The 20076-nt window shown below is 44.1% G+C and overlaps 1 protein-coding gene across 4 annotated transcripts; it reads left to right on the top strand.

The window, feature by feature from the left end:
* Positions 1-48: 48 nt before the first annotated feature.
* On the top strand, positions 49-8858 carry tnfrsf1b (tumor necrosis factor receptor superfamily, member 1B). 4 transcript variants are annotated; one of them, XM_039015551.1, is made up of 9 exons: positions 49-731; positions 5711-5816; positions 5989-6114; positions 6249-6404; positions 6559-6652; positions 6786-7075; positions 7199-7264; positions 7373-7443; positions 7542-8858. In XM_039015551.1, exons 1-9 carry the CDS (start codon positions 654-656, stop codon positions 7953-7955), a joined length of 1401 nt encoding a protein of 466 aa, XP_038871479.1. In that variant the 5' UTR covers positions 49-653; the 3' UTR covers positions 7956-8858. The 4 variants fall into 4 exon arrangements, with proteins under 4 accessions (XP_038871479.1, XP_038871477.1, XP_038871476.1 ...); XM_039015549.1 differs by having other exon boundaries at positions 5681-5816; XM_039015548.1 differs by having other exon boundaries at positions 50-731; positions 5681-5816; positions 6249-6428.
* The last annotated feature ends 11218 nt before the right edge of the window (positions 8859-20076 follow it).

Below are 20076 nucleotides of genomic sequence, written 5' to 3'. Positions count from 1 at the left end.
GGAACCCAAAAGGTGTTTTACCTGGAACCAAAAACGTGTTTTACCTGGATCCAAAAAGAGTTCTTCAAAGGGTTCTCCTATGGGGACAGCCGAAGAACCTTTTTAGGTTCTAGATGGCACCTTTTTTTCGAATAGTGTAGTCCATAGCGTTCTAAAGTTCGAGCTAAAAGTCTGATGGCACCAGTTGCCATATCGCCTATAACTCAATCGCCAATTTCTCAGCCTCTGAATATCACAGAAACACAAGACTTTGAATGAATAACAGAAACATGTTAATGACAAGACCCTATGGCTGAAATTGATCAAAACATGTAAAAGCATGCAAAAATGTATATTTTAAACATAAGATTTGACTATAAATGTGTTAACATTTTATTTTTATTGTGTTGTGTTACAAAGGGTTAATGAAAGAAAGTATTACTGTTTGACACTGCCCCTGTTTGGGTACAGTACATGGACTTCTTGAGGAAATTGAAATCAAAGGTTACTGCAGTGCAAAGACGCCCTCAGTTTCCTCAGCTAGTCAGCAGTTCAAGGAAACGCGCACTTTTGTTCCGGGTTGTAATTCGAGCATTCTTCTGTAGGCTACCTATTCGGTTTCAGTATGGACTTTTTCGCAAGATCTTAAAGGGTCAATAATAGTTCAATCAATCATGATACTGAGGACTGTAAGTGGCGTTCTTACAGTAAGGATTTTTCTAGCAATCATGGTGCAGCCTGTTGAGAACATGGTAAGTGAATGTTGTTTGACGCGACCATGACAACGAGAAACAGGTCCGTGTAACTGGTGCAGCCTGACCAATGTTTAGCTAAATGGGATACTCTGCAGTGTTGTATGATCATCAGATCAGATCATCAGTCTGATTTTAAATAGCGAATCATTAATCATTGATTGTTAACTCTTATCTGGGTCAATGAATTGTGTGTGTACGAGAGAATGTTGTGTTGTCTTGGATTTTTCAACTTAATTTGTCAAGGTATTGTGACAGAACATATGTTTAAAATACATAGGATTAGAAAAAAAAGTCAACATAAACTGTTGTTTTGAGAGTGAAATTTAAGGATTATGTTATCATTGTGACCAATTTTCAACATAGAGAAACCTTATAAAATATGTTGAATTTGTACCTTTGAAACCAAGTCAGATCTTCAACATTATATCCACTATCAGAAAAAACTAAAGTCTAGGCAGCTACTACTGGAGAGTTGTCTAACAGGTATTAATTTGGTCTCCCATCCATGGTTTTAACCAAGCCCAGCACTGCTTAGCTTTGTTGCTTGTCGCTGACTACTACATGTATCAATGGCATATCATGAGAATAAGTATTGAGAGATCTCTTAATAACTAAATATATTCACTGTTGCTATCAAAGTCATTCCAAAAGGTAGGTTTAACAGAGCAAATTAAATGTAACCATACTTTATGTCATATCATCAATGATACTATTTAGGCCTATATAGCATTTGCAAAGTCATCAACATTGTTCTTGTCTATTAATGTTCTGTATTATGTCATGTCTCATGTTTTGTGTGGACACCAGGAAGATTAGCTGCCTTTGGCAACTGCTAGTGGGGATCCTAATAAAATACCCCAAAATACCAAAAAACAGCAATTGTTTCAATTCAACCCAAGGTTCAACTAAAAATAGACAATACATATCGCCCTAGGTTTTCAAACTTTGGTTGATTTCAAATGTAATCTTCAAGTTAATCATTCATTTGTTGAATTCACATCTCCATCTCAACCTAAAATCTAAGTTAAAGAATAGGAATATATCAAACTGGATTTAAAGTTTGAGTAGATAAGATTTAGTCCTATTGTTTAACTTACATTTTTGTTTGACATAGAGATCTAACATATAAATGATTAATTTGTAGACGAACTGGATAGTAAATTGGGTTTGGTTGTCAACGCAATCAAATATCAGATGTATCTTCTGCTTGGATAGTTCAATCTGTGCGATTGACTTAATTTGGCTTTAATTCCAGTTTGTCTACAAATTAATAATTCATATGTTGGATTCACGTCTCCATCTCAACCAAAACTCAAATTTAAAGAATAGGATTAAATCAGATCAAATAAAACTTTAAATGCACTTTAAATCAAGTTTGATCTTGGTTGAGATGAAGACGTGAATCCAACATATCAATTAGTAATTTGTAGACAAACTGGAATGATATTTGGTTGTTGGTTGTGTTGAGAACCAAACACAATGCAATATCCCTTTAGCAATACAGTATATATATTATTAACTTGAAACAGATATAGGATCTTAATTTTATCACTATTTTCAAATCAAATGTTATTAGTCACATGCGTCGAATACAACAGGTCTAGACCTTACAGTGAAATGCTTACTTACGAGCCCCTAAGCAACAGTGCCGTTTTTAAAAAATGAATAAGAATAAGAGATAAAAGTAACAAGTAATTAAAGAGCAGCTGTAAAAAATAACAATATATACAGGGGGGCTACAGACGTGAGTACTACGAGTCGGTAGTCATTTAGGCTGAGAATTGTCCTGCACGGCAGGAAATGCAAACTTCTAATGTATTCGATCAATGTGCGGGGGCACCGGTTAGTTGAGGTAGTATGTACATGTAGGTAGAGTTATTAAAGTGACTATGCATAGGTGACAACAGAGAGTGGCAGTGGTGTAGAGAGGGGAGGGGGGGGCAATTTGAATAGTCTGGGTAGCCATTTGACTAGATGTTCAGGAGTCTTATGGCTTGGGGGTAGAAGCTGTTTAGAAGCCTCATGGACCTAGACTTGGCGCTCAGGTACCGCTTGCCATGTGGTAGTAGAGAGAACAGTCTATGACTAAGGTGGCTGGAGTCTTTCACAATTTGGCAGGAAGCTTGGCCCCAGTGATGTACTGTAGTGTCTTGCGGTCGGAGGCCGAGCAGTTGCCATACCAGGCAGTGATACAACCAGTCAGCATGCTCTCGATGGTGCAGTTGTAGAACCTTGTGAGGATCTGAGGACCCATGCCAAATCTTTTCAGTCTCCTGAGGGAGAATAGGTTCTGTCATTCCCGCTTCACGACTGTCTTGGTGTGCTTGGACCATGATAGTTTGTTGGTGATGTGGACACCAAGGAACTTGAAGCTCTCAACCTGCTCCACTACAGCCCCTGTAATCCACAATTATCTCCTTTGTCGTGATCAAGTTTAGGGAGAGGTTGTTGTCCTGGCACCACACGGCCAGGTCTCTGACCTCCTCCCTATAGGCTGTCTTGTTGTTGTTGGTGATCAGGCCTACCACTATTGTGTCATCGGCAAATTTAATGATGGTGTTGGAGTCGTGCCTGGCCGTGCAATCATGAGTGAACAGGGAGTATGGGGGGGGGGGGGGGGGGGGGGGGGCTGAGCACGCGCCCCTGTGTTGAGATCCAGTTGCAGAGGGAAGTGTTTAGTCCCAGAGTCCTTAGCTCATTGATGAGCTTTGAGGGCACTATGGTGTTGAACGCTGAGCTGTAGTCAATGAATAGCATTCTCACATAGGTGTTCCTTTTGTCCAGGTGGGAAAGGGCAGTGTGGAGTGCAATAGAGATTGTATCATCTGTGGATCTGTTGGGGCGGGATGCAAATTGGAGTGGGTCTATTGTTTCTTGGATGAAGGTGTTGATGTGAGCCATGACCAGCCTTTCAAAGCACTTCATGGCTACAGACGTGAGTACTACGGGTCGGAAATGCAAGGAAATGCAAACTTCTAATGTATTCGATCTTTAAAAAGGCTGTAATTTACACTTTAAAAAATCAGACTTGCCCTACCGAAAACATTTTTTCATTAATTATAATCCACATAATAATTCACATTTCCTCTTGCTGCAGGATCCTGCTGTAGCAAACAAGCTCAAAATAACATCCCACGCCTGTATGTTGGATTCACATCTCTAACTAAATAGAATAGGTGAACAGGATTAAGCCAGTGGCTCAGATGAAACTATCCAAACATTAGATATCCTTTAAAATGTTGTCAACCAAACACAATTCAAAATTACTTTTGTAATACACGAAATAGCCTAAAGTTAAGGCTGACTTACAAACTAGGTTTAACAGTATTTATTCCAGCTTAAAATGTGTAACACATCCTTTGCCACATTTGGAGGTTAGCCCACTGTAGCCTAACTATAAATGTCCTCTTATGTCATCATAGGAAGTGTGTATGTTCAAGTTAGCAGGGCAAAGGTCGCAGGTCTGCCGAGTTGCTATAATAATCTGTGCACAATCTCGAACAGCAGTGATCATTTATACTTTTAATGTAGCCTAATCTCAACTGCAATCCAGGTCATTTGGTTGTGCTATTAGATCAAGCACAGTGATAATAACACATTAAAGGATAGTATAATCACAAAATATCGGACATTGTATTCCCATTTGAACTTTGTTGTGCTTTTAAATGGTGTCCAGCGGATTGTTTCTTATTAGTGGGGCACCAGGACAGGGGGTTGAATAAAGTATGTCAACCTGTCACAAGAAGAATCTGGATGCTTCTGAAAGTATACATAAGACAATGGCATGCTATGTAAAGCATGGCAAAGGGGCTATGCACCAAATTTGGCATAGCACCAGATGTAATGATCTTCTATAGCCTATCAATACCACACATACTAGCCTTATGACTTATAAATGATTTGTATATTATTTTTTGTAGCACCTTCACTTCCTCCAATGTTTGAAAGATATCTGTATTGGTTTCGGGATGACATGATTTCAAATTGGATAACCTATGGTCTGTATAGTATGGTTGCAGCGTTGATATTTCGTTTTTTCAGCAATGGATTAATTGTTTGTTTGGAAAAAATATATTGCACAGAGCACCTAGGTGCAAAAGCATTTAATTCATTATTAATTTCACCATCAAAAGAAACTGATGTTTTTGTAAAGCTCAATATTTCATTTTCAGTCTTAACTCGAGTGTTCCACAAAACCAAACACATCACATCAGGAAAACTCCTGATTCAGTTTTCTGATTTGATGTGTTTGTTTTGGATGGCTGCCATAAATGAAAAGGAAATGCCTGTCAGAAGAGGCATTCTGTCCATTGTTTTCAAAAGGCTACAAGAGAGGACGGTGGTGAGAGGCCTTGGCAGCGGCATATCTTTGTTATTCAGACATCATAGCCAGTCCTTGACAACTTATTGGAAATCTCTCCGATCTCCTCAACCACTTCCTGTCAAACACGAGACAGACAGATTTTTTTTTTTTTTTTTTTTTACATTTGTTTTACATCATTGTTAGTTGCAGCCCTAAATGAATTTGTTTTCATCAAACAATTACTATACCACAAATGCGTCAGTGTATATTCCCCAGTCCCCGACAGATAGAATAGAATATGTCTTCTTTTTCTGCTGACACAATACCCAACCCTCAGGCTCTACACTCTTAGAAAAAAAGGTGCTATCTAGAACCTAAAACGGTTATTTGGCTGCCCCCATAGGAGAACCCTTTGAAGAACCCTTCTTGGTTTCAGGTAGAACCCTTTTGGGTTCCATGTTAAAACCTTTTCACAGAGGGATCTACATGGAACCCAAAAGAGCTCTACCTGGAACCAAAAAGGGTTCTCCGATGGGGATAGCCGAAGAACCCTTTTGGAACCCTTTTTTCTAAGAGTGTACTAGAAGTTTAAATAGAAGGCTCTTGGTGGGGCATGTTACTCATCACTCTTCCTCCTGATCAGGTGCACTTCATGGTCCCCTTGTGCCCACAGGTGTACACTCTGCCATACACACCAGACTCTGACGGATCCTGCCGTAACAAAACAGCTGAATACTATAACACAGATGTAAACCTGTGCTGCAGCAAGTGTACTTCTGGTAAGGTGTAGTCCTGAACACTAATGAAACTGAGAGGAGAGGACGCCTTAGAATCTTAGCACTAAATATGACCACTTCAAACATTACAATATTTTTACAGCACTCTGTAGGTTCTGTAAAATGTACATGTACTGAGATGATTACTGTAAATTATACATTTATATCATTACAGGGACACGCCGGAAAGTTGTATGCAGCTCTACCTCAGACACGGCGTGTGAACCATGTCCTAGTGGCCAGTACAGCGGGACCTTTAATTACTTCTCAAAATGCTTCAGATGTCCCAAGTGTTCAACAGGTGGGTGGGTTATATTATTCCAGTGACTCAGCTACATTGATAGGTGTGTAGTCTTTAATGAAATAAAGGTGAAATAAAGGTGAAATAAAAAAATAAAAAAATAAAAAGAGCATTTTATTCCTTTATGCGTGAAGAGAAAGGCCTGAAGTATGTCCAGAAGTGCTCCAGCACCACCAAGACTCAGTGTGCGTGCCGGACTGGGATGTACTGCGTACTGGGCCAACACCCGGACTGTAAGGAGTGTGCCAGATATACATACTGCCAGCCTGGTCATGGGGTCTCTGTAGAAGGTACCACAGCTGGACAGGAGGCTGGTAGGACACTATTTCTAACTGAGTCCACTTGTTTCTGTCCTCCTCAAATATTATATTGGAAGTTTGAATGCTCACTGTTCACTGTAAGAGTATGAGTAAACGTGTTTGTGTGTTGTGGTGTATGTTTCAGGGACAGCAGAGTCAGATGTGGAATGTGCATCATGCCCCAATGGAACCTTCTCTGACCAGCTCTCTTACACCCAGATCTGCCAGCACCACACAGAGTGAGTGACTCACGCATTCGTGCATAACACGAACGCATGCAAGCACGCACACACACAGACACGCACACATTCAGCAATTATTTGGACTGTCAGTATTGGTGTTAACAATGGGACTGTGACACTGTCTCCTCAGTTGTGTGTCTCAGGGGAGGGACGTACTGACTTACGGTACAGCCACCACCGATGCGGTGTGTGATCCGAAGGTAAATGGACGACTGGTCTCCATCCTCCAAACCACCACACCTCCAAGCCCACCGACCACAATGCCACCCTCTGGTAAAGGGCATACCACATCAAGTCTACAGAGCATGGATATGTCTACAGTACCAACCACCCGAGGCTCAAAGCTGACATCTAGTCCCTCTGATCCACTGGTCATCGCTCCAACAGAAGAAAAATCACCAGGCGTTGACCTTTGGATAGGTAAATACAGGCAGCTGTATAGTCCACGTGTCAGAGACCACGCTCGTGGTTTTAACATTTCTCCACCGCCGTCTCTCGTATACTTACACCGCTTTGTTGTACCCCCGCTCTTGTATCTTTCAGTTGCAGGTGCTATCGGAGGTGTTATGTTCCTGCTGCTGATCATAGGCACTATCATTTACAAGAAAGGTAAAGCTTTAGAGTTAAACACTTGATCGTAATAGCCCTTTAATTGATTGCAAACATGGCTATGAAAATGACAACATTTTACTGTGAGTTTACTATGTTCTCTTACAGCCGTCACTAAGTTCATACGTGTATCTTCTACAGAAGATATAAATGGAAATTCTGAGAAGGAGGTCATTAAAGTGAGTTTTTTTGCCATTTAACCGTAGTAAAGCATGTTGGAGGCAAGAACGTTTCAACAGCTTCAACATATTATCTCTCTCTCTCTATATATATATAGTGTCTGCTGGGGAAAGGAGACTGCAGTAATGTCGGTCAGGCAGAGACCCAGCAGGATGCTATGAAGACCTGGTCAGGCTCAGGGTGCTCCACCAGCCTGGAGGGCCTGTCAATAAGCCCCATCCAGTCCATCCTTCCACAGCCCAACATCCTGGCCAGCAACCCCCAGCCCAGCCCCCAATCCACCAGCCCTCTGGCATCTGTCCCCCTAGTTAATGTCAACATCACTGTTACCTACCCTGTGGACATAGGAAATGAGTTATGCTCCAGACCTACCAGCACCCAGATAGACTCACCACAAGCTGACCCCGTGGCCCCTTTATCAAGGGAGGAGGAGGTGTATGTGAACATGCCACAGCGAGAGGGTTGCAAAGAGGCACTTACGGCAGTACAGGAGTTTGGAAATGATGTATGAGGACTGGAGGCATATAGGGGAGGATCAGACAATAGATTGTGTTTTAGGGATGTTTTTTTCACTATGACTGTTGTCTCTGTTGTTATATGGTTGCTACTTGACGTACTGGTGGTGACTTTGTGTTGGTAGAGAGAGACAGAATGACTGTTCATGCGCCTCAGGTAGGATTTCCCAAACTTTTTACATTTGCATAAGTTATACCCAGGGAGGGTCCCAGGACCGAGTTTGGGAAACCCTGATATAATGTGCTGTCTGTGCTGGAAAGTCTTGAACACCTGATTTAGATTGTCAGCGACTGTTTGAAGAATTATTGATGAGTGAATGATGTATGCAATTACTGTGAATGTTGTTGTAAGTATACTGTAAATGTCACACGGCTCAAGGTATCCCAAAACCTTTAATCAAAAGTAGGCAACAACCTTTCGTATACATGCCATACTTTTTGGGGAATTCATCATGGCCTGTGCCACATGAGAAGATTTCATTTGTATTCTTATGAGAGGAGAGCATGCCTATACTTTTCAGAGTAAGGTTTTTTTTGTCTCTATTTTAATCAAACTGAAATGGTAGACTAAATGAAACTGCTTTGTTTATGTTTTTTTTTGGCCTACACCTGTTGAATCGTGTGCTTTCGCTCTGTAAATAAGCAGCAACTGACTGGTAACAGATCATATGAGTAATACATTCAAAACATCAGCGCAGTAAGAAGTTAAGAATGATGGATGAGAAATTTTTGTACAAAGGGTTTTGTTTTTCTATACTACTATCACCACCTACTGGTGGAACTAAATCTTTTTTTATTACAGTTTATGCACATAATATGATTTAGTATTATCCAGCAACTATATTTGGATTATTAGAGTGGCCTACAGTAAAAAAATGTAATAAAAAGGTTGAAAAGTTGATTGATGCTCCAATAGGTACACACAGCAAAGTGATGTTTTCAACTAAATTCACGCAAGGGGGGGATGAGCGGAGTACGGAAGCAATCTTTCCCCATTGAAAGCAGTGTAGCCAAGCCTGATTTCAAGCATTAACGACATACATTTTTTGGGGGAGGTATTTTAACTGGATTATAGCTCCTGTCCAAATGCCGTGAATTATATATACTGTGCATGGCATAGTCCCCAGTCAACTCCATTACACTCAAAAGTTACTTAAACCAGTGAATGCTAGTGATGGCTAGCTATGCTAGCTATTCTACCAGTCTGTCTTAATGAGTGTTAGCATGCTAATAGCACACCATGTACACAGAAATGTATATTTTTAAGGGGTATGCAGTAGGTTGATCACTATGTCACCAAAGTATGTTGTATCATCAGACATGTCAAATAACATTCCCAGCTAATGAGAAAACAGCCATTGGTATTTAATTTAAGAGAATGAACAAGATTTAACAAGGCAACCTTGGGGCTAATTTGAATGGGCAACAACAGCAGATTGAGGGATTTTTACATCCGTACCTCAGTACGACCCACTTGACCGCAGTCAACATCCCTCCGTGAGGGACTGTCCAGTAGACCCCATTCCCTTCCTTATTGTGTTATATGCATTGTTAATAAAAAAAATTAAAAGCAGTTTAATATTTATTTAGAAATCCCGTTCCTATATTCATGTTCTACCAGCAGTATAAACTTTGATCGTTTCAGGTTAGAAATAGTCCAAATCAAAGCCAAGTACCGCACTGAAATAAGATCACACATCTTTCTCTGCAATCACGTAGCTAGCAACATAGCCCGCATGAGAAACATTTGTTTGACATATCAATCTAATATACAGGTAACAGCCCAAATAAATGAAACACTGAGTAAATAAGGCGATACAAAGTATATTGAAAGCAGGTGCTTCCACACAGGTGTGGTTCCCGACTTAATTAAGCAATTAAAACATCCCATCATGTATACAAATGCCCAGGTGACCATTATTTTGGCTACCATGGCTAGAGGTAGAGATCTCAGTGACTGAAAGAGGGGTCTCAAAGGAGCATAGGGGCTTTAAAGGCTGTGTGTGTGTGTGTGTGTGTGTGTGCGTGCGTGCGCGTGCATGTGTGTGTCTCTCAGTCACCAGATCTCAACCTAATTGAACACTTAAGGGAGATTCTGGAGTGGCGCATGAGACAGCATTTTCCAGCGCTTTAGAGACTGATGGTTGTTAGTGCTCCAGTCCTCTCTGTCATAATTAGCAACAAAAGACATGGAAAGCATGTTATGTCCCGTAGAAGTGCAGCCATTGTAAGTACCCTAATTTTTGTTCCTCTAACTCCTCTCAATACCTCTTTGTCAATCTGGCAATACCTCTGTCAACCCGGCAGCTAGTGGTTAACAGAACAGGAGTTAAACATGTTTTGAAGAGAAGATGTTCACATTGAAAGGTGGCAATAGTGTCCCCAACACCCTCTGTCTCAGTCCCCAGTATCTATGCTGCAATAGCCTATGTAGCCAGTACAATAGCAAAATAGTCTTTATTGATAATGTTCATTTTCGTCAGCGCTGACAGTAGATTTCTGCTAGAAAAAGTCTTATTCGGTCAATCTCTAGGGTATTACAATGGGTCTTATTAGTAGAGGGTTTGAGGATTCTGAAATACCCCTATTTTATGCTGACAATTTCTATAATTTAAATGGAATTTAGATGTGGAGAGCTATAATGAAAAAACGATAGAGGGTGCAACAGTTCAACACCTCAGGAGCAATGTTCCCTCTCAGCCTACAGTAGCAGCCAATGTGTGGTGTTCAATGTGGGCCTACATTCCATGAGACTTGAAAAAAACATGCAGGGCTTGACATTAACCTGTTTATTAATTTGTCCTTCAGATAAGGTGACTGAAAATGTTGTGTTGTTTGATGCAAGAAACCACTTTACAAAATAAAATGCATTATTATTCCCATAACATTATTACAGAGAATCAGACAAATTATGCTACCCAATGCTTATTGGCTACTTAGCTAATTCACGCCTGTCTCAAAATATAAAACTGCACCTTTAAGATTACAGGCTGCATCCGTACTGAGCTAAAGGCTAGAGCTGCCGCTTTCAAGGAGCGGGACTCTAACCCGGAAGCTTATAAGAAATCCCGCTATGCCCTCCGACGAGCCATCCAACAGGCAAAGCATCAATACAGGACTAAGATCGAGTCGTACTACACTGGATCTGACGCTCGTCGGATGTGGCAGGGCCTGCAAACCATTACAGACTACAAAGGGAAGCACAGCCGAGAGCTGCCCAGTGACACGAGCCTACCGGACGAGCTAAACTACTTCTATGCTCGCTTCGAGGCAAATAACACTGAAACATGCATGAGAGCACCAGCTGTACCGGAAGACTGTGTGATCATGCTCTCCGCAGCCGATGTGATTAAGACCTTTAGACAGGTCAACAATCACCAGGATGTGTACTGCGAGCATGCGCTGAACAACTAGCAATTGTCTTCACTGACATTTTCAACCTCTCCCTGTCCGAGTCTGTAATACCAACATGTTTTAAGCAGACCACCATAATGCCTGTGCCAAAGAACAATAAGGTAACCTGCATAAATGACTACTGATCTGTAGCACTCACGTCTGTGGCCATGAAGTGCTTTGAAAGGCTGGTCATGGCTCACATCAACACCATCATCCCCAAAACCCTAGACCCACTCCAATTTGCAATTGTTTGTAGGCTTATGTAGACTAAATTGAATCTATGATCGTATGCTATGCATTTGTTTTTTGTATGTTCTTTGTATGTCATTTTAATATTTGAGAATTAACCAATGATATTAGGCCATATTTGGCCATGATTACAGACACCTGCGTGTCTTTTGACACTATATAAACGAGTCACCCTGAAGTGTTTGTGATTATACCCTGATGAAGACAGCTTGCCTGTCGAAACGTTGGACATTACATTTTTGCATCTGAGCTCTTAGAGTGTGCGGCTCTCATTTATGTTCAAGTTTTCCACTCCGCTAGCTAGCACCTCGCCTAAATAGGTGTGCGTTTCTTTTTCCTCTAGACGAGTCTGTAATACCAACATGTGTCACGCCCTGACCTTAGAGATCCTTATTATTCTCTATGTTTGGTTAGGTCAGGGTGTGACTCGGGTGGGAAAGTCTATGTTTTCTATTTCTTTGTTTTTGGCTGAGTGTGGTTCCCAATCAGAGGCTGCTGTCTATCGTTGTCTCTGATTTGGGATCATATATAAGTTGTCATTTTCCTTTTGGGTTTTGTGGGATCTTGTTTTCTGTTTAGTGTCTGTGCCTGACAGAACTGTTCGCTTTCGTTTTTTTTACTTTGTTATTTTGTTTGGTGTCATCAATAAAGATACGATGTACGCCTACCACTCTGCGCCTTGGTCCATTCATCATTCTACAAACGATAGCCGTAACAACATGTTTTAAGCAGACCACCATAATGCCTGTGCCAAAGAACAATAAGGTAACCTGCCTAAATGACTACCGACCCGTAGCACTCACGTCTGTGGCCATGAAGTGCTTTGAAAGGCTGGTTATGGCTCACATCAACACCATTATCACAGAAACCCTAGACCCACTCCAATTTGCATACCGCGCCAACAGATCCACAGATGATGCCATCTCTATCGCACTCCACACTGCCTTTTCCCACCTGGACAGAAGGAACACCTACTGTATGTGAGAATGCTATTCATTGACTACAGCTCAGCGTTCAACACCATATTGCCCTCAAAGCTCATCAATAAGCTAAGGACTCTGGGACTTAACACCTCCCTCTGCAACTGGATCCTGGACTTCCTGACGGGCCGCCCCCAGGTGGTGAGGGTAGGTAACAACACATCCGCCACGCTGATCCTCAACACAGGGGCCCCTCAGGGGTGAGTGCTCAGCCCCATCCTGTACTCCCTATTCACTCATGACTGCCCAGGCACGACTCCAACACCATCATTAAATTTGCCGATGACACAACAGTGATAGGCCTGATTACCGACAACAATGAGACAGCCTATAGGGAGGAGGTCAGATACCTGGCCATGTGGTGCCAGGACAACAACCTCTCCCTCAACGTGATCAAGACAAAGGAGATGATTGTGGACTACAGGAAAAAGAGGACCGAGCACGCCCCCATTCTCATCGACGGGGCTGCAGTGGAGCAGGTTGAGAGCTTCAAGTTCCTTGGTGTCCACATCACCAACAAACTATCATGGTCTAAGCACACCATGACAGTCGTGAAGCGAGCATGACAAAACCTATTCCCCCTCAGGAGACTGAACATATTTGGCATGGGTCCTCAGATCCTCAAAAGGTTCTACAGCTGCACCATCGAGAGTATCCTGACTGGTTGCATCACTGCCTGGTATGGCGAATGGCCCAGTACATCACTGGGGCCAAGCTTCCTGCCATCCAGGACCTCTATACCAGGTGGTGTCAGAGGAAGGCCCTGAAAATTGTGAAAGACTCCAGCCACCCTAGTCATAGACTGTTCTCTCTACTACCACATGGCAAGCGGTACCTGTGCGCCTAGTCTAGGTCCAAGAGGCTTCTAAACAGCTTCTACCCCCAAGCCATAAGACTCCTGAACATCTAGTCAAATGGCTACCCAGACTATTCACATTGCCCCCCCTCCTCTCTCTACACCACTGCCACTCTTTGTTGTCATCTAGGCATAGTCACTTTAATTAACTCTACCTATATGTACATACTACCTCAACTAACTGGTGCCCCCGCACATTGACACTGTACCGGCACCCCCCTGTATATATTGTTATTTTTTTACTGCTCCTCTTTAATTACTTGTTACTTTTATCTCTTATTCTTATCCTTATTTTTATAAACTGCACTGTCGGCTAGGGGCTCGTCAGTAAGCATTTCAAACCTGTTGCATGTGACTAATAACATTTGATTTGAAGACAAAAAACGATTTTCCTGACTTGCTTTTCAAAGATGTCTGGAAATGTACACGTTTTGTGCTCTTGCAGGAAGCAATCACTCCCCTGTTGCTGACTGCAAATTCTCTATAACTGAGCTAATGACTCACTAACTAGTAACGGATATGAACAAAATGTGCACACGTGGCTACATGCAGCTCTTGCTTTGATCTCAAAACAAGCGCATCTATCCACGACCACTGTCACACCCTGGCCTTAGTTATCTTTGTTTTCATTATTATTTTAGTTAGGTCAGGGTGTGACATGGGGAAGTTTGTGTGTTTTTGTGTTGTCTAGGGTGTTGTATGGTTTAGGGGGTTTAGTAGAGGAGATGGTTTAGTGTTCAGTGTAGGTGTCTAGGAAAGTCTATGGTTGCCTGAATTGGGTCTCAATTAGAGACAGCTGGTTATTGTTGTCTCTGATTGGGAGCCATATTTAAGGCAACCATAGGCTTTAGCTTTTTTGTGGGTAATTGTCTATGTCGATGTTCTATGTTGCATGTATGCACTAGTTCCTGCTTAGCTTCACGTTCGTCAGTTTTGTTATTTTGTTAGTTTGTAAAGTGGTTTCGTTTTGTGTTTGTTCTCTTCTAAATAAAAGAAGATGTTCTTTTCACGCGCTGCGCCTTGGTCCTCACTCTCTCAGTCCCTTTGACGATCGTGACAGAATTACCCACCAATCCAGGACCAAGCGGCGTGTCAAGCGGCAACAGGACCCACCTACACAGGATTCATGGACATGGGAGGAGATACTGGATGGTAAGGGACCTTGGGCACAACCGGGAGAATATCGCCTCCCTCGTGAAGAGCTGGAGGCAGCTAAAGCCGAGAGGAGGCGATATGAGGAGGCAGCACGGAAGCAAGGCTGGAAGCCCGTGAGTACAACCCAAAAATTTATTGGGGGGGGCCTTAAAGGGAGTGTGGCGAAGTCAGGTAGGAGACCTGCGCCTACTCCCTGTACTTACCGTGGAGAGCGAGAGTACGGGCAGACACCGTGTTACGCAGTAGAGCGCATGGTGTCTCCTGTACGCGTGCATAGCCCGGTTCGGTACATTCCAGCTCCACGTATCGGCCGGGCTAGATTGAGCGTTGAGCCGGATGTCATGAAGCCGGCCCAACGCATCTGGTCACCAGTGCGTCTCCTCGGGCCGGCTTACATGGCACCAGCCTTACGCATGGTGTCCCCGGTTCGCCTACATAGCCCGGTGCGGGTTATTCCACCTCCCCGCACTGGTCGGGCGACGGGGAGCATACAACCAGGTAAGGTTGGGCAGGCTCAGTGCTCAAGGGAGCCAGTACGCCTGCACGGTCCGGTATTTCCGGCGCCACCTCCCCGCCCCAACCCAGTACCACCAGTGCCTCCTCCACGCACTAGCCCTATGGTGCGTGTCTCCAGCCCTTTACCACCAGTGCCTAAACCACGCACCAAGCCTCATGTGTGTCCCCAGAGTCCTGTGCGTCCTGTTGCTGCTCCCCGCACTAGCCCTGAGATGCGTGTCCCCAGTCCGGTACCACCAGTTCCGGCACCACGCACTAGGCCTAATGTGCGCTCCCAGGGTCCAGTATGCCCTGTTCCTTCTCCCCGCACTAGCCTGAAGGTGCGTGTCCTTAGCCCGGTGCCTCCAGTTCCGGCACCAGGCCTACAGTGCGCCTCATCCGGCCAGAGCCATCCGTCTGCCCAGTGCCATCTGAGCCATCCGTCTGCCCAGTGCCATCTGAGCCATCCGTCTGCCCAGTGCCATCTGAGCCATCCGTCTCCCCAGCGCCATCTGAGCCATCCGTCTCCCCAGCGCCGTCTGAGCCATCCGTCTGTCCAGAGCCATTAGAGCCGCCCGTCTGTCCCGAGCCGTCAGAGCCGTTAGTCAGTCAGGAGCCGCTAGAGCCATTCGTCAGTCAGGATCTGCCAGAGCCGCCAACCAGACAGGATCTGCCAGAGCCGCCAACCAGACAGGATCTGCCAGAGCCGCCAACCAGACAGGATCTGCCAGAGCCGCCAACCAGACAGGATCTGCCAGAGCCGCCAACCAGACAGGATCTGCCAGAGCCGCCAACCAGACAGGATCTGCCAGAGCCGCCAACCAGACAGGATCTGCCAGAGCCGCCAGCCAGCCAGCCATGAGCGTCCAGATCCGCCAGCCAGCCATGAGCGTCCAGATCCGTCAGCCAGCCATGAGCGTCCAGATCCGTCAGCCAGCCATGAGCGTCCAGATCCGTCAGCCAGCCATGAGCGTCCAGATCCGTCAGCCAGCCATGAGCAGCCAGATCCGTCAGCCAGCCATGAGCAGCCAGATCCGTCAGCCAGCCATGAGCAGCCAGATCCGTCAGCCAGCCATGAGCAGCCAGATCCGTCAGCCAGCCATGAGCCGTCCAGCCAGGATCCGCCAGAGCCGTCCAGCCAGGATCCGCCAGAGCCGTCATCCAGCCAGGATCCGTCCCTCAGTCCGGAGCTGCCGTCCCTCAGTCCGGAGCTGCCCCTTATCCTGGTGCTGCCCCTTATCCTGGTGCTGCCCCTTATCCTGGTGCTGCCCCTTATCCTGGTGCTGCCCCTTAGTCCGGTGCTGCCCCTTAGTCCGGTGCTGCCCCTTAGTCCGGTGCTGCCCCTTAGTCCGGTGCTGCCCCTTAGTCCGGTGCTGCCCCTTAGTCCGGTACTGCCCCTTAGTACGGTGCTGCCCCTTAGTCCGGTGCTGCCCCTTATTCCAGTGGGGTTAAGAAAGCGGGTAGTGACTATGGTGGGGTGGGGACCACGACCAGTGCCAGAGCCGCCACCGTGGACAGACGCCCACCCAGACCCTCCCCTAGACTTTATGCTGGTGCGCCCGGAGTTCGCACCTTAAGGGGGGGGTTATGTCACACCCTGGCCTTAGTTATCTTTGTTTTCATTATTATTTTAGTTAGGTCAGGGTGTGACATGGGGAAGTTTGTGTGTTTTTGTATTGTCTAGGGTGTTGTATGGTTTAGGGGGTTTAGTAGAGGAGATGGTTTAGTGTTCAGTGTAGGTGTCTAGGAAAGTCTATGGTTGCCTGAATTGGGTCTCAATTAGAGACAGCTGGTTATTGTTGTCTCTGATTGGGAGCCATATTTAAGGCAACCATAGGCTTTAGCTTTTTTGTGGGTAATTGTCTATGTCGATGTTCTATGTTGCATGTATGCACTAGTTCCTGCTTAGCTTCACGTTCGTCAGTTTTGTTATTTTGTTAGTTTGTAAAGTGGTTTCGTTTTGTGTTTGTTCTCTTCTAAATAAAAGAAGATGTTCTTTTCACGCGCTGCGCCTTGGTCCTCACTCTCTACCTTTGACGATCGTGACAACCACAGCTGTATACACAGTCCAAGTTCAAAGTAAATGCATAGATCTATATATGGCAATGGTCTATTTGTAGTCCTACTGCACCGCTGATTGGTTATGTGGCACCGGTCTGTGTAGAGAGTACAGGCTGAGTCTTGTGCAATAGAATCAAACTCAGATGCGTTCTGCCTACAACAAAATCTCTTGCATAGTTCGTTTTGTTTCGGTATGTTGCATTGAAAGTGGCTAATATTGCATTATTTCGATCACAATTGCCACAGTAAAGGGACATTCTGAAAGGAAAAATTCTAGAAAGTTGAGTGAAGTTCAATGTCATGATTCCAGCGGTAACCCCTCATTCAGGGCAGGTGGGGCAGAGCTTTTTTGAATAAGGCAGCTCCAGAATGCAGGTGTTTCAACCTTAGGTTGTGGGGCAGCCTGCGGAGAATACTGAGCGTAGGGGTTGGTAATGTTCTCTAGTTGCGCCGTGATTGGCTCAGTGTTCTGTCGCTCATGGGGACACTACGTCACCGCAAAATCTACGGGGAGAGCTCGAAAATTCAAGCCCCTTGGGTGCTGCCATAGAATTAAATTAGAAGTGCCCATCCAAGGCTCAAGGTGACTAATAAAATTACGCAAAATCATGTTATATCTACCGTAGCTTGGACTGATCATGTCAACATCATACTTTCAAAATCTTACCTATCAAGCTAGACAAGCAGTCATTATCATGAATCACGTCGACAATCTACTGGCAAATCCTTTTCAATCCTTGTCATATGAAGAGAAATTATAGATAAAACGTATCGGTGGTCATCGGCCATTGGACATAAACATTAAACAACATGTTGGAAATCACAAATTCAACAATGAGTGGTTTGGGAGGAATCAGTGGCTAACTGCAAGCATTGCAAAGCAATCACTAGCTTGCTGTTCAGTTTTTTTGTTTTATCTTTTTTTAACTAGGCAAGTCAGTTAATAACAAATTCTTATTTACAATGACGGCCAACCCGGACAACACTAGGCCAAATGTGCTCCGCCCTATGGGACTTACAATCACGGCCGGTTGTGATTCAACCTGGAATCGAAGCAGGGTCTGTAGTGACGCCTCTAACACTGAGATGCGGTGCCTTAGACCGCTGCGCCACTCGGAAGCCCATTTAAGTGGGTGTGTTGTCCAAGTTTGGGTTTGGATCTCTTTTCCAAGCTTAAAAGGATAAACATTCAACACCACGGGCCAGAAAAGTTTGAATACATTGCTGTCAAGCCTGTCAATCCGCATTCATAACAACTGGAAACTGGAAACTGGGAAAATGTCAGACTTCAGTGTGTTCAAGACAACTGGGAACTCTGAAAAAAGAAGCTCCAACTGGAAAAATTCATTTGAATGGTTATCCAACTCGGAATTCCAAGTCGGGAACTCAGGCCTCTTTCTAGAGCTCTAACCTGAAGAACACTGATGTCATGATTCAACCTTGTTATTTTCAGAGTTCCCAGTTGTCTTCAAAGCACCATAAATCCAAAGAATGCCAGACTTTAATGACAAAGTTTGATGACAAAATTTGCCCCCAATAACGATCACCCCGCCATCTTCCTGTTTGATTTGATTGGATTGGATTTGAAGTGAGCACAACAAGGTGAGTCCAAAAATGTATTGTATGCTGCTGCATAAATTATGTAATATGCCAGGAAGATATGTATACTGTAGCTAAGAAAGTAATACTAAGTGTATGTTGTGTAGTAAGCTGTTAGTAGTCCATGTGCCTCACCCTAATAATTTGGTCCCTGTCCCCCTCATAACTTAGCCTACTGTTCTGACTTGGTGGTGCACATGTAGCCTATAGCCTGTTTTAGAGAAATGTAATCATTGAATATTGTAAGAGCTTTCATTGTCTACTTATATTATGCCGCCTTAATTTATCTTACAGTTCTGACTTGGTGTACAGGGAGAATACTGTGAGAATGGCCCATGTTCTGAATTCTGTCACTGTACATTTAAAAAGTGCTGAACAAATAGTTATATTGACTATGTCCGTCCTAACTCGCTCATTAATGTCTTAATCAAAATTATCTGCTCACTGTCCTCATATGCCATAGTTTGTACATCTCAATTGTCAGTAGTAACCACATTTGTTTTTAGAAAGCTATGTTTTTTAAAAAGGCAGTAAATGAGGCTGAATGAACTGTTTTGCTGCCAGACAAGGCTCCGCTGAAAGCCAGGTGTAGCAATGGTAAGGATTCACTCCATGGTGCTGAAAAGAAAGCTCTGCTGTTGGGACAGCTTTATGTAGGCCCTAACCATTTGTGGGCACCGTTTGTCACCGTTATAGTGCAATTTATGTATTGTTTAGTGTTGTGTAGTGGCTTTGCTTGCATTTTTTTTTAGTTTGCCCTGCCAAGATTCACATGCTAAAATCGCCACTGCATGCTTCTCTCCTTGGGCTGATAGTTCTTCTGTGCTCTGTGCAGCAGTCCCGGGGAGCTGAGCAGCAGGACTACTGCGCGCCAGTGCACATGCACAGCTTAGAAGGAACATTGCTCAATTGTCAATGTCAGTAGCCATATATTTATAGGTCGAAACAGCAGGTCTGGGGGAAAGAAAGAGAGAGAGACTCCTAACAATGCAGGCAGAGCAGAATTAGGACTATACCCACTAGTTATCAAAATCCAGAAAAGAGCTGTTAAATTCTACAACCACCTAAAAGGAAGCGATGCACACACACTCCACCACAAAGCCCTCACCTACGAAGAGATTAACCTAGAGAAGTCCCCTCAGCCAGCTGGTTCTGGGTCTCCGTTCACAAACACAGAGCCCATAGAGCCACAGAACAGAAACACATTTACACCTGACCAAATTATGAGAAAGCAAAAGTATTTTACACACTGGAAAGAATCAACCAAAAAACGGAGCAAATTGGAATGCCATCTGGCCCTAAACAAAGAGAGTACACAGTGGCAGA

This window comes from Salvelinus namaycush, chromosome 20 (genome assembly GCF_016432855.1).
Source record: "Salvelinus namaycush isolate Seneca chromosome 20, SaNama_1.0, whole genome shotgun sequence".
Lineage (NCBI taxonomy): Eukaryota > Metazoa > Chordata > Actinopteri > Salmoniformes > Salmonidae > Salvelinus > Salvelinus namaycush.
This window is presented reverse-complemented; position numbering and strand designations above follow the sequence as displayed.

What these genes read in the sequence shown, in the direction of transcription:
- tnfrsf1b (XM_039015548.1), top strand. Translation starts at nt 654, where the DNA reads ATGATACTGAGGACTGTAAGTGGCGTTCTTACAGTAAGGATTTTTCTA. An exon ending in CACAGCTGGACAGGAGGCTG is followed by an intron (nt 6,429 to 6,558) that starts GTAGGACACTAT and finishes TGTATGTTTCAG; the next exon opens with GGACAGCAGAGTCAGATGTG. An exon ending in CACTATCATTTACAAGAAAG is followed by an intron (nt 7,265 to 7,372) that starts GTAAAGCTTTAG and finishes GTTCTCTTACAG; the next exon opens with CCGTCACTAAGTTCATACGT.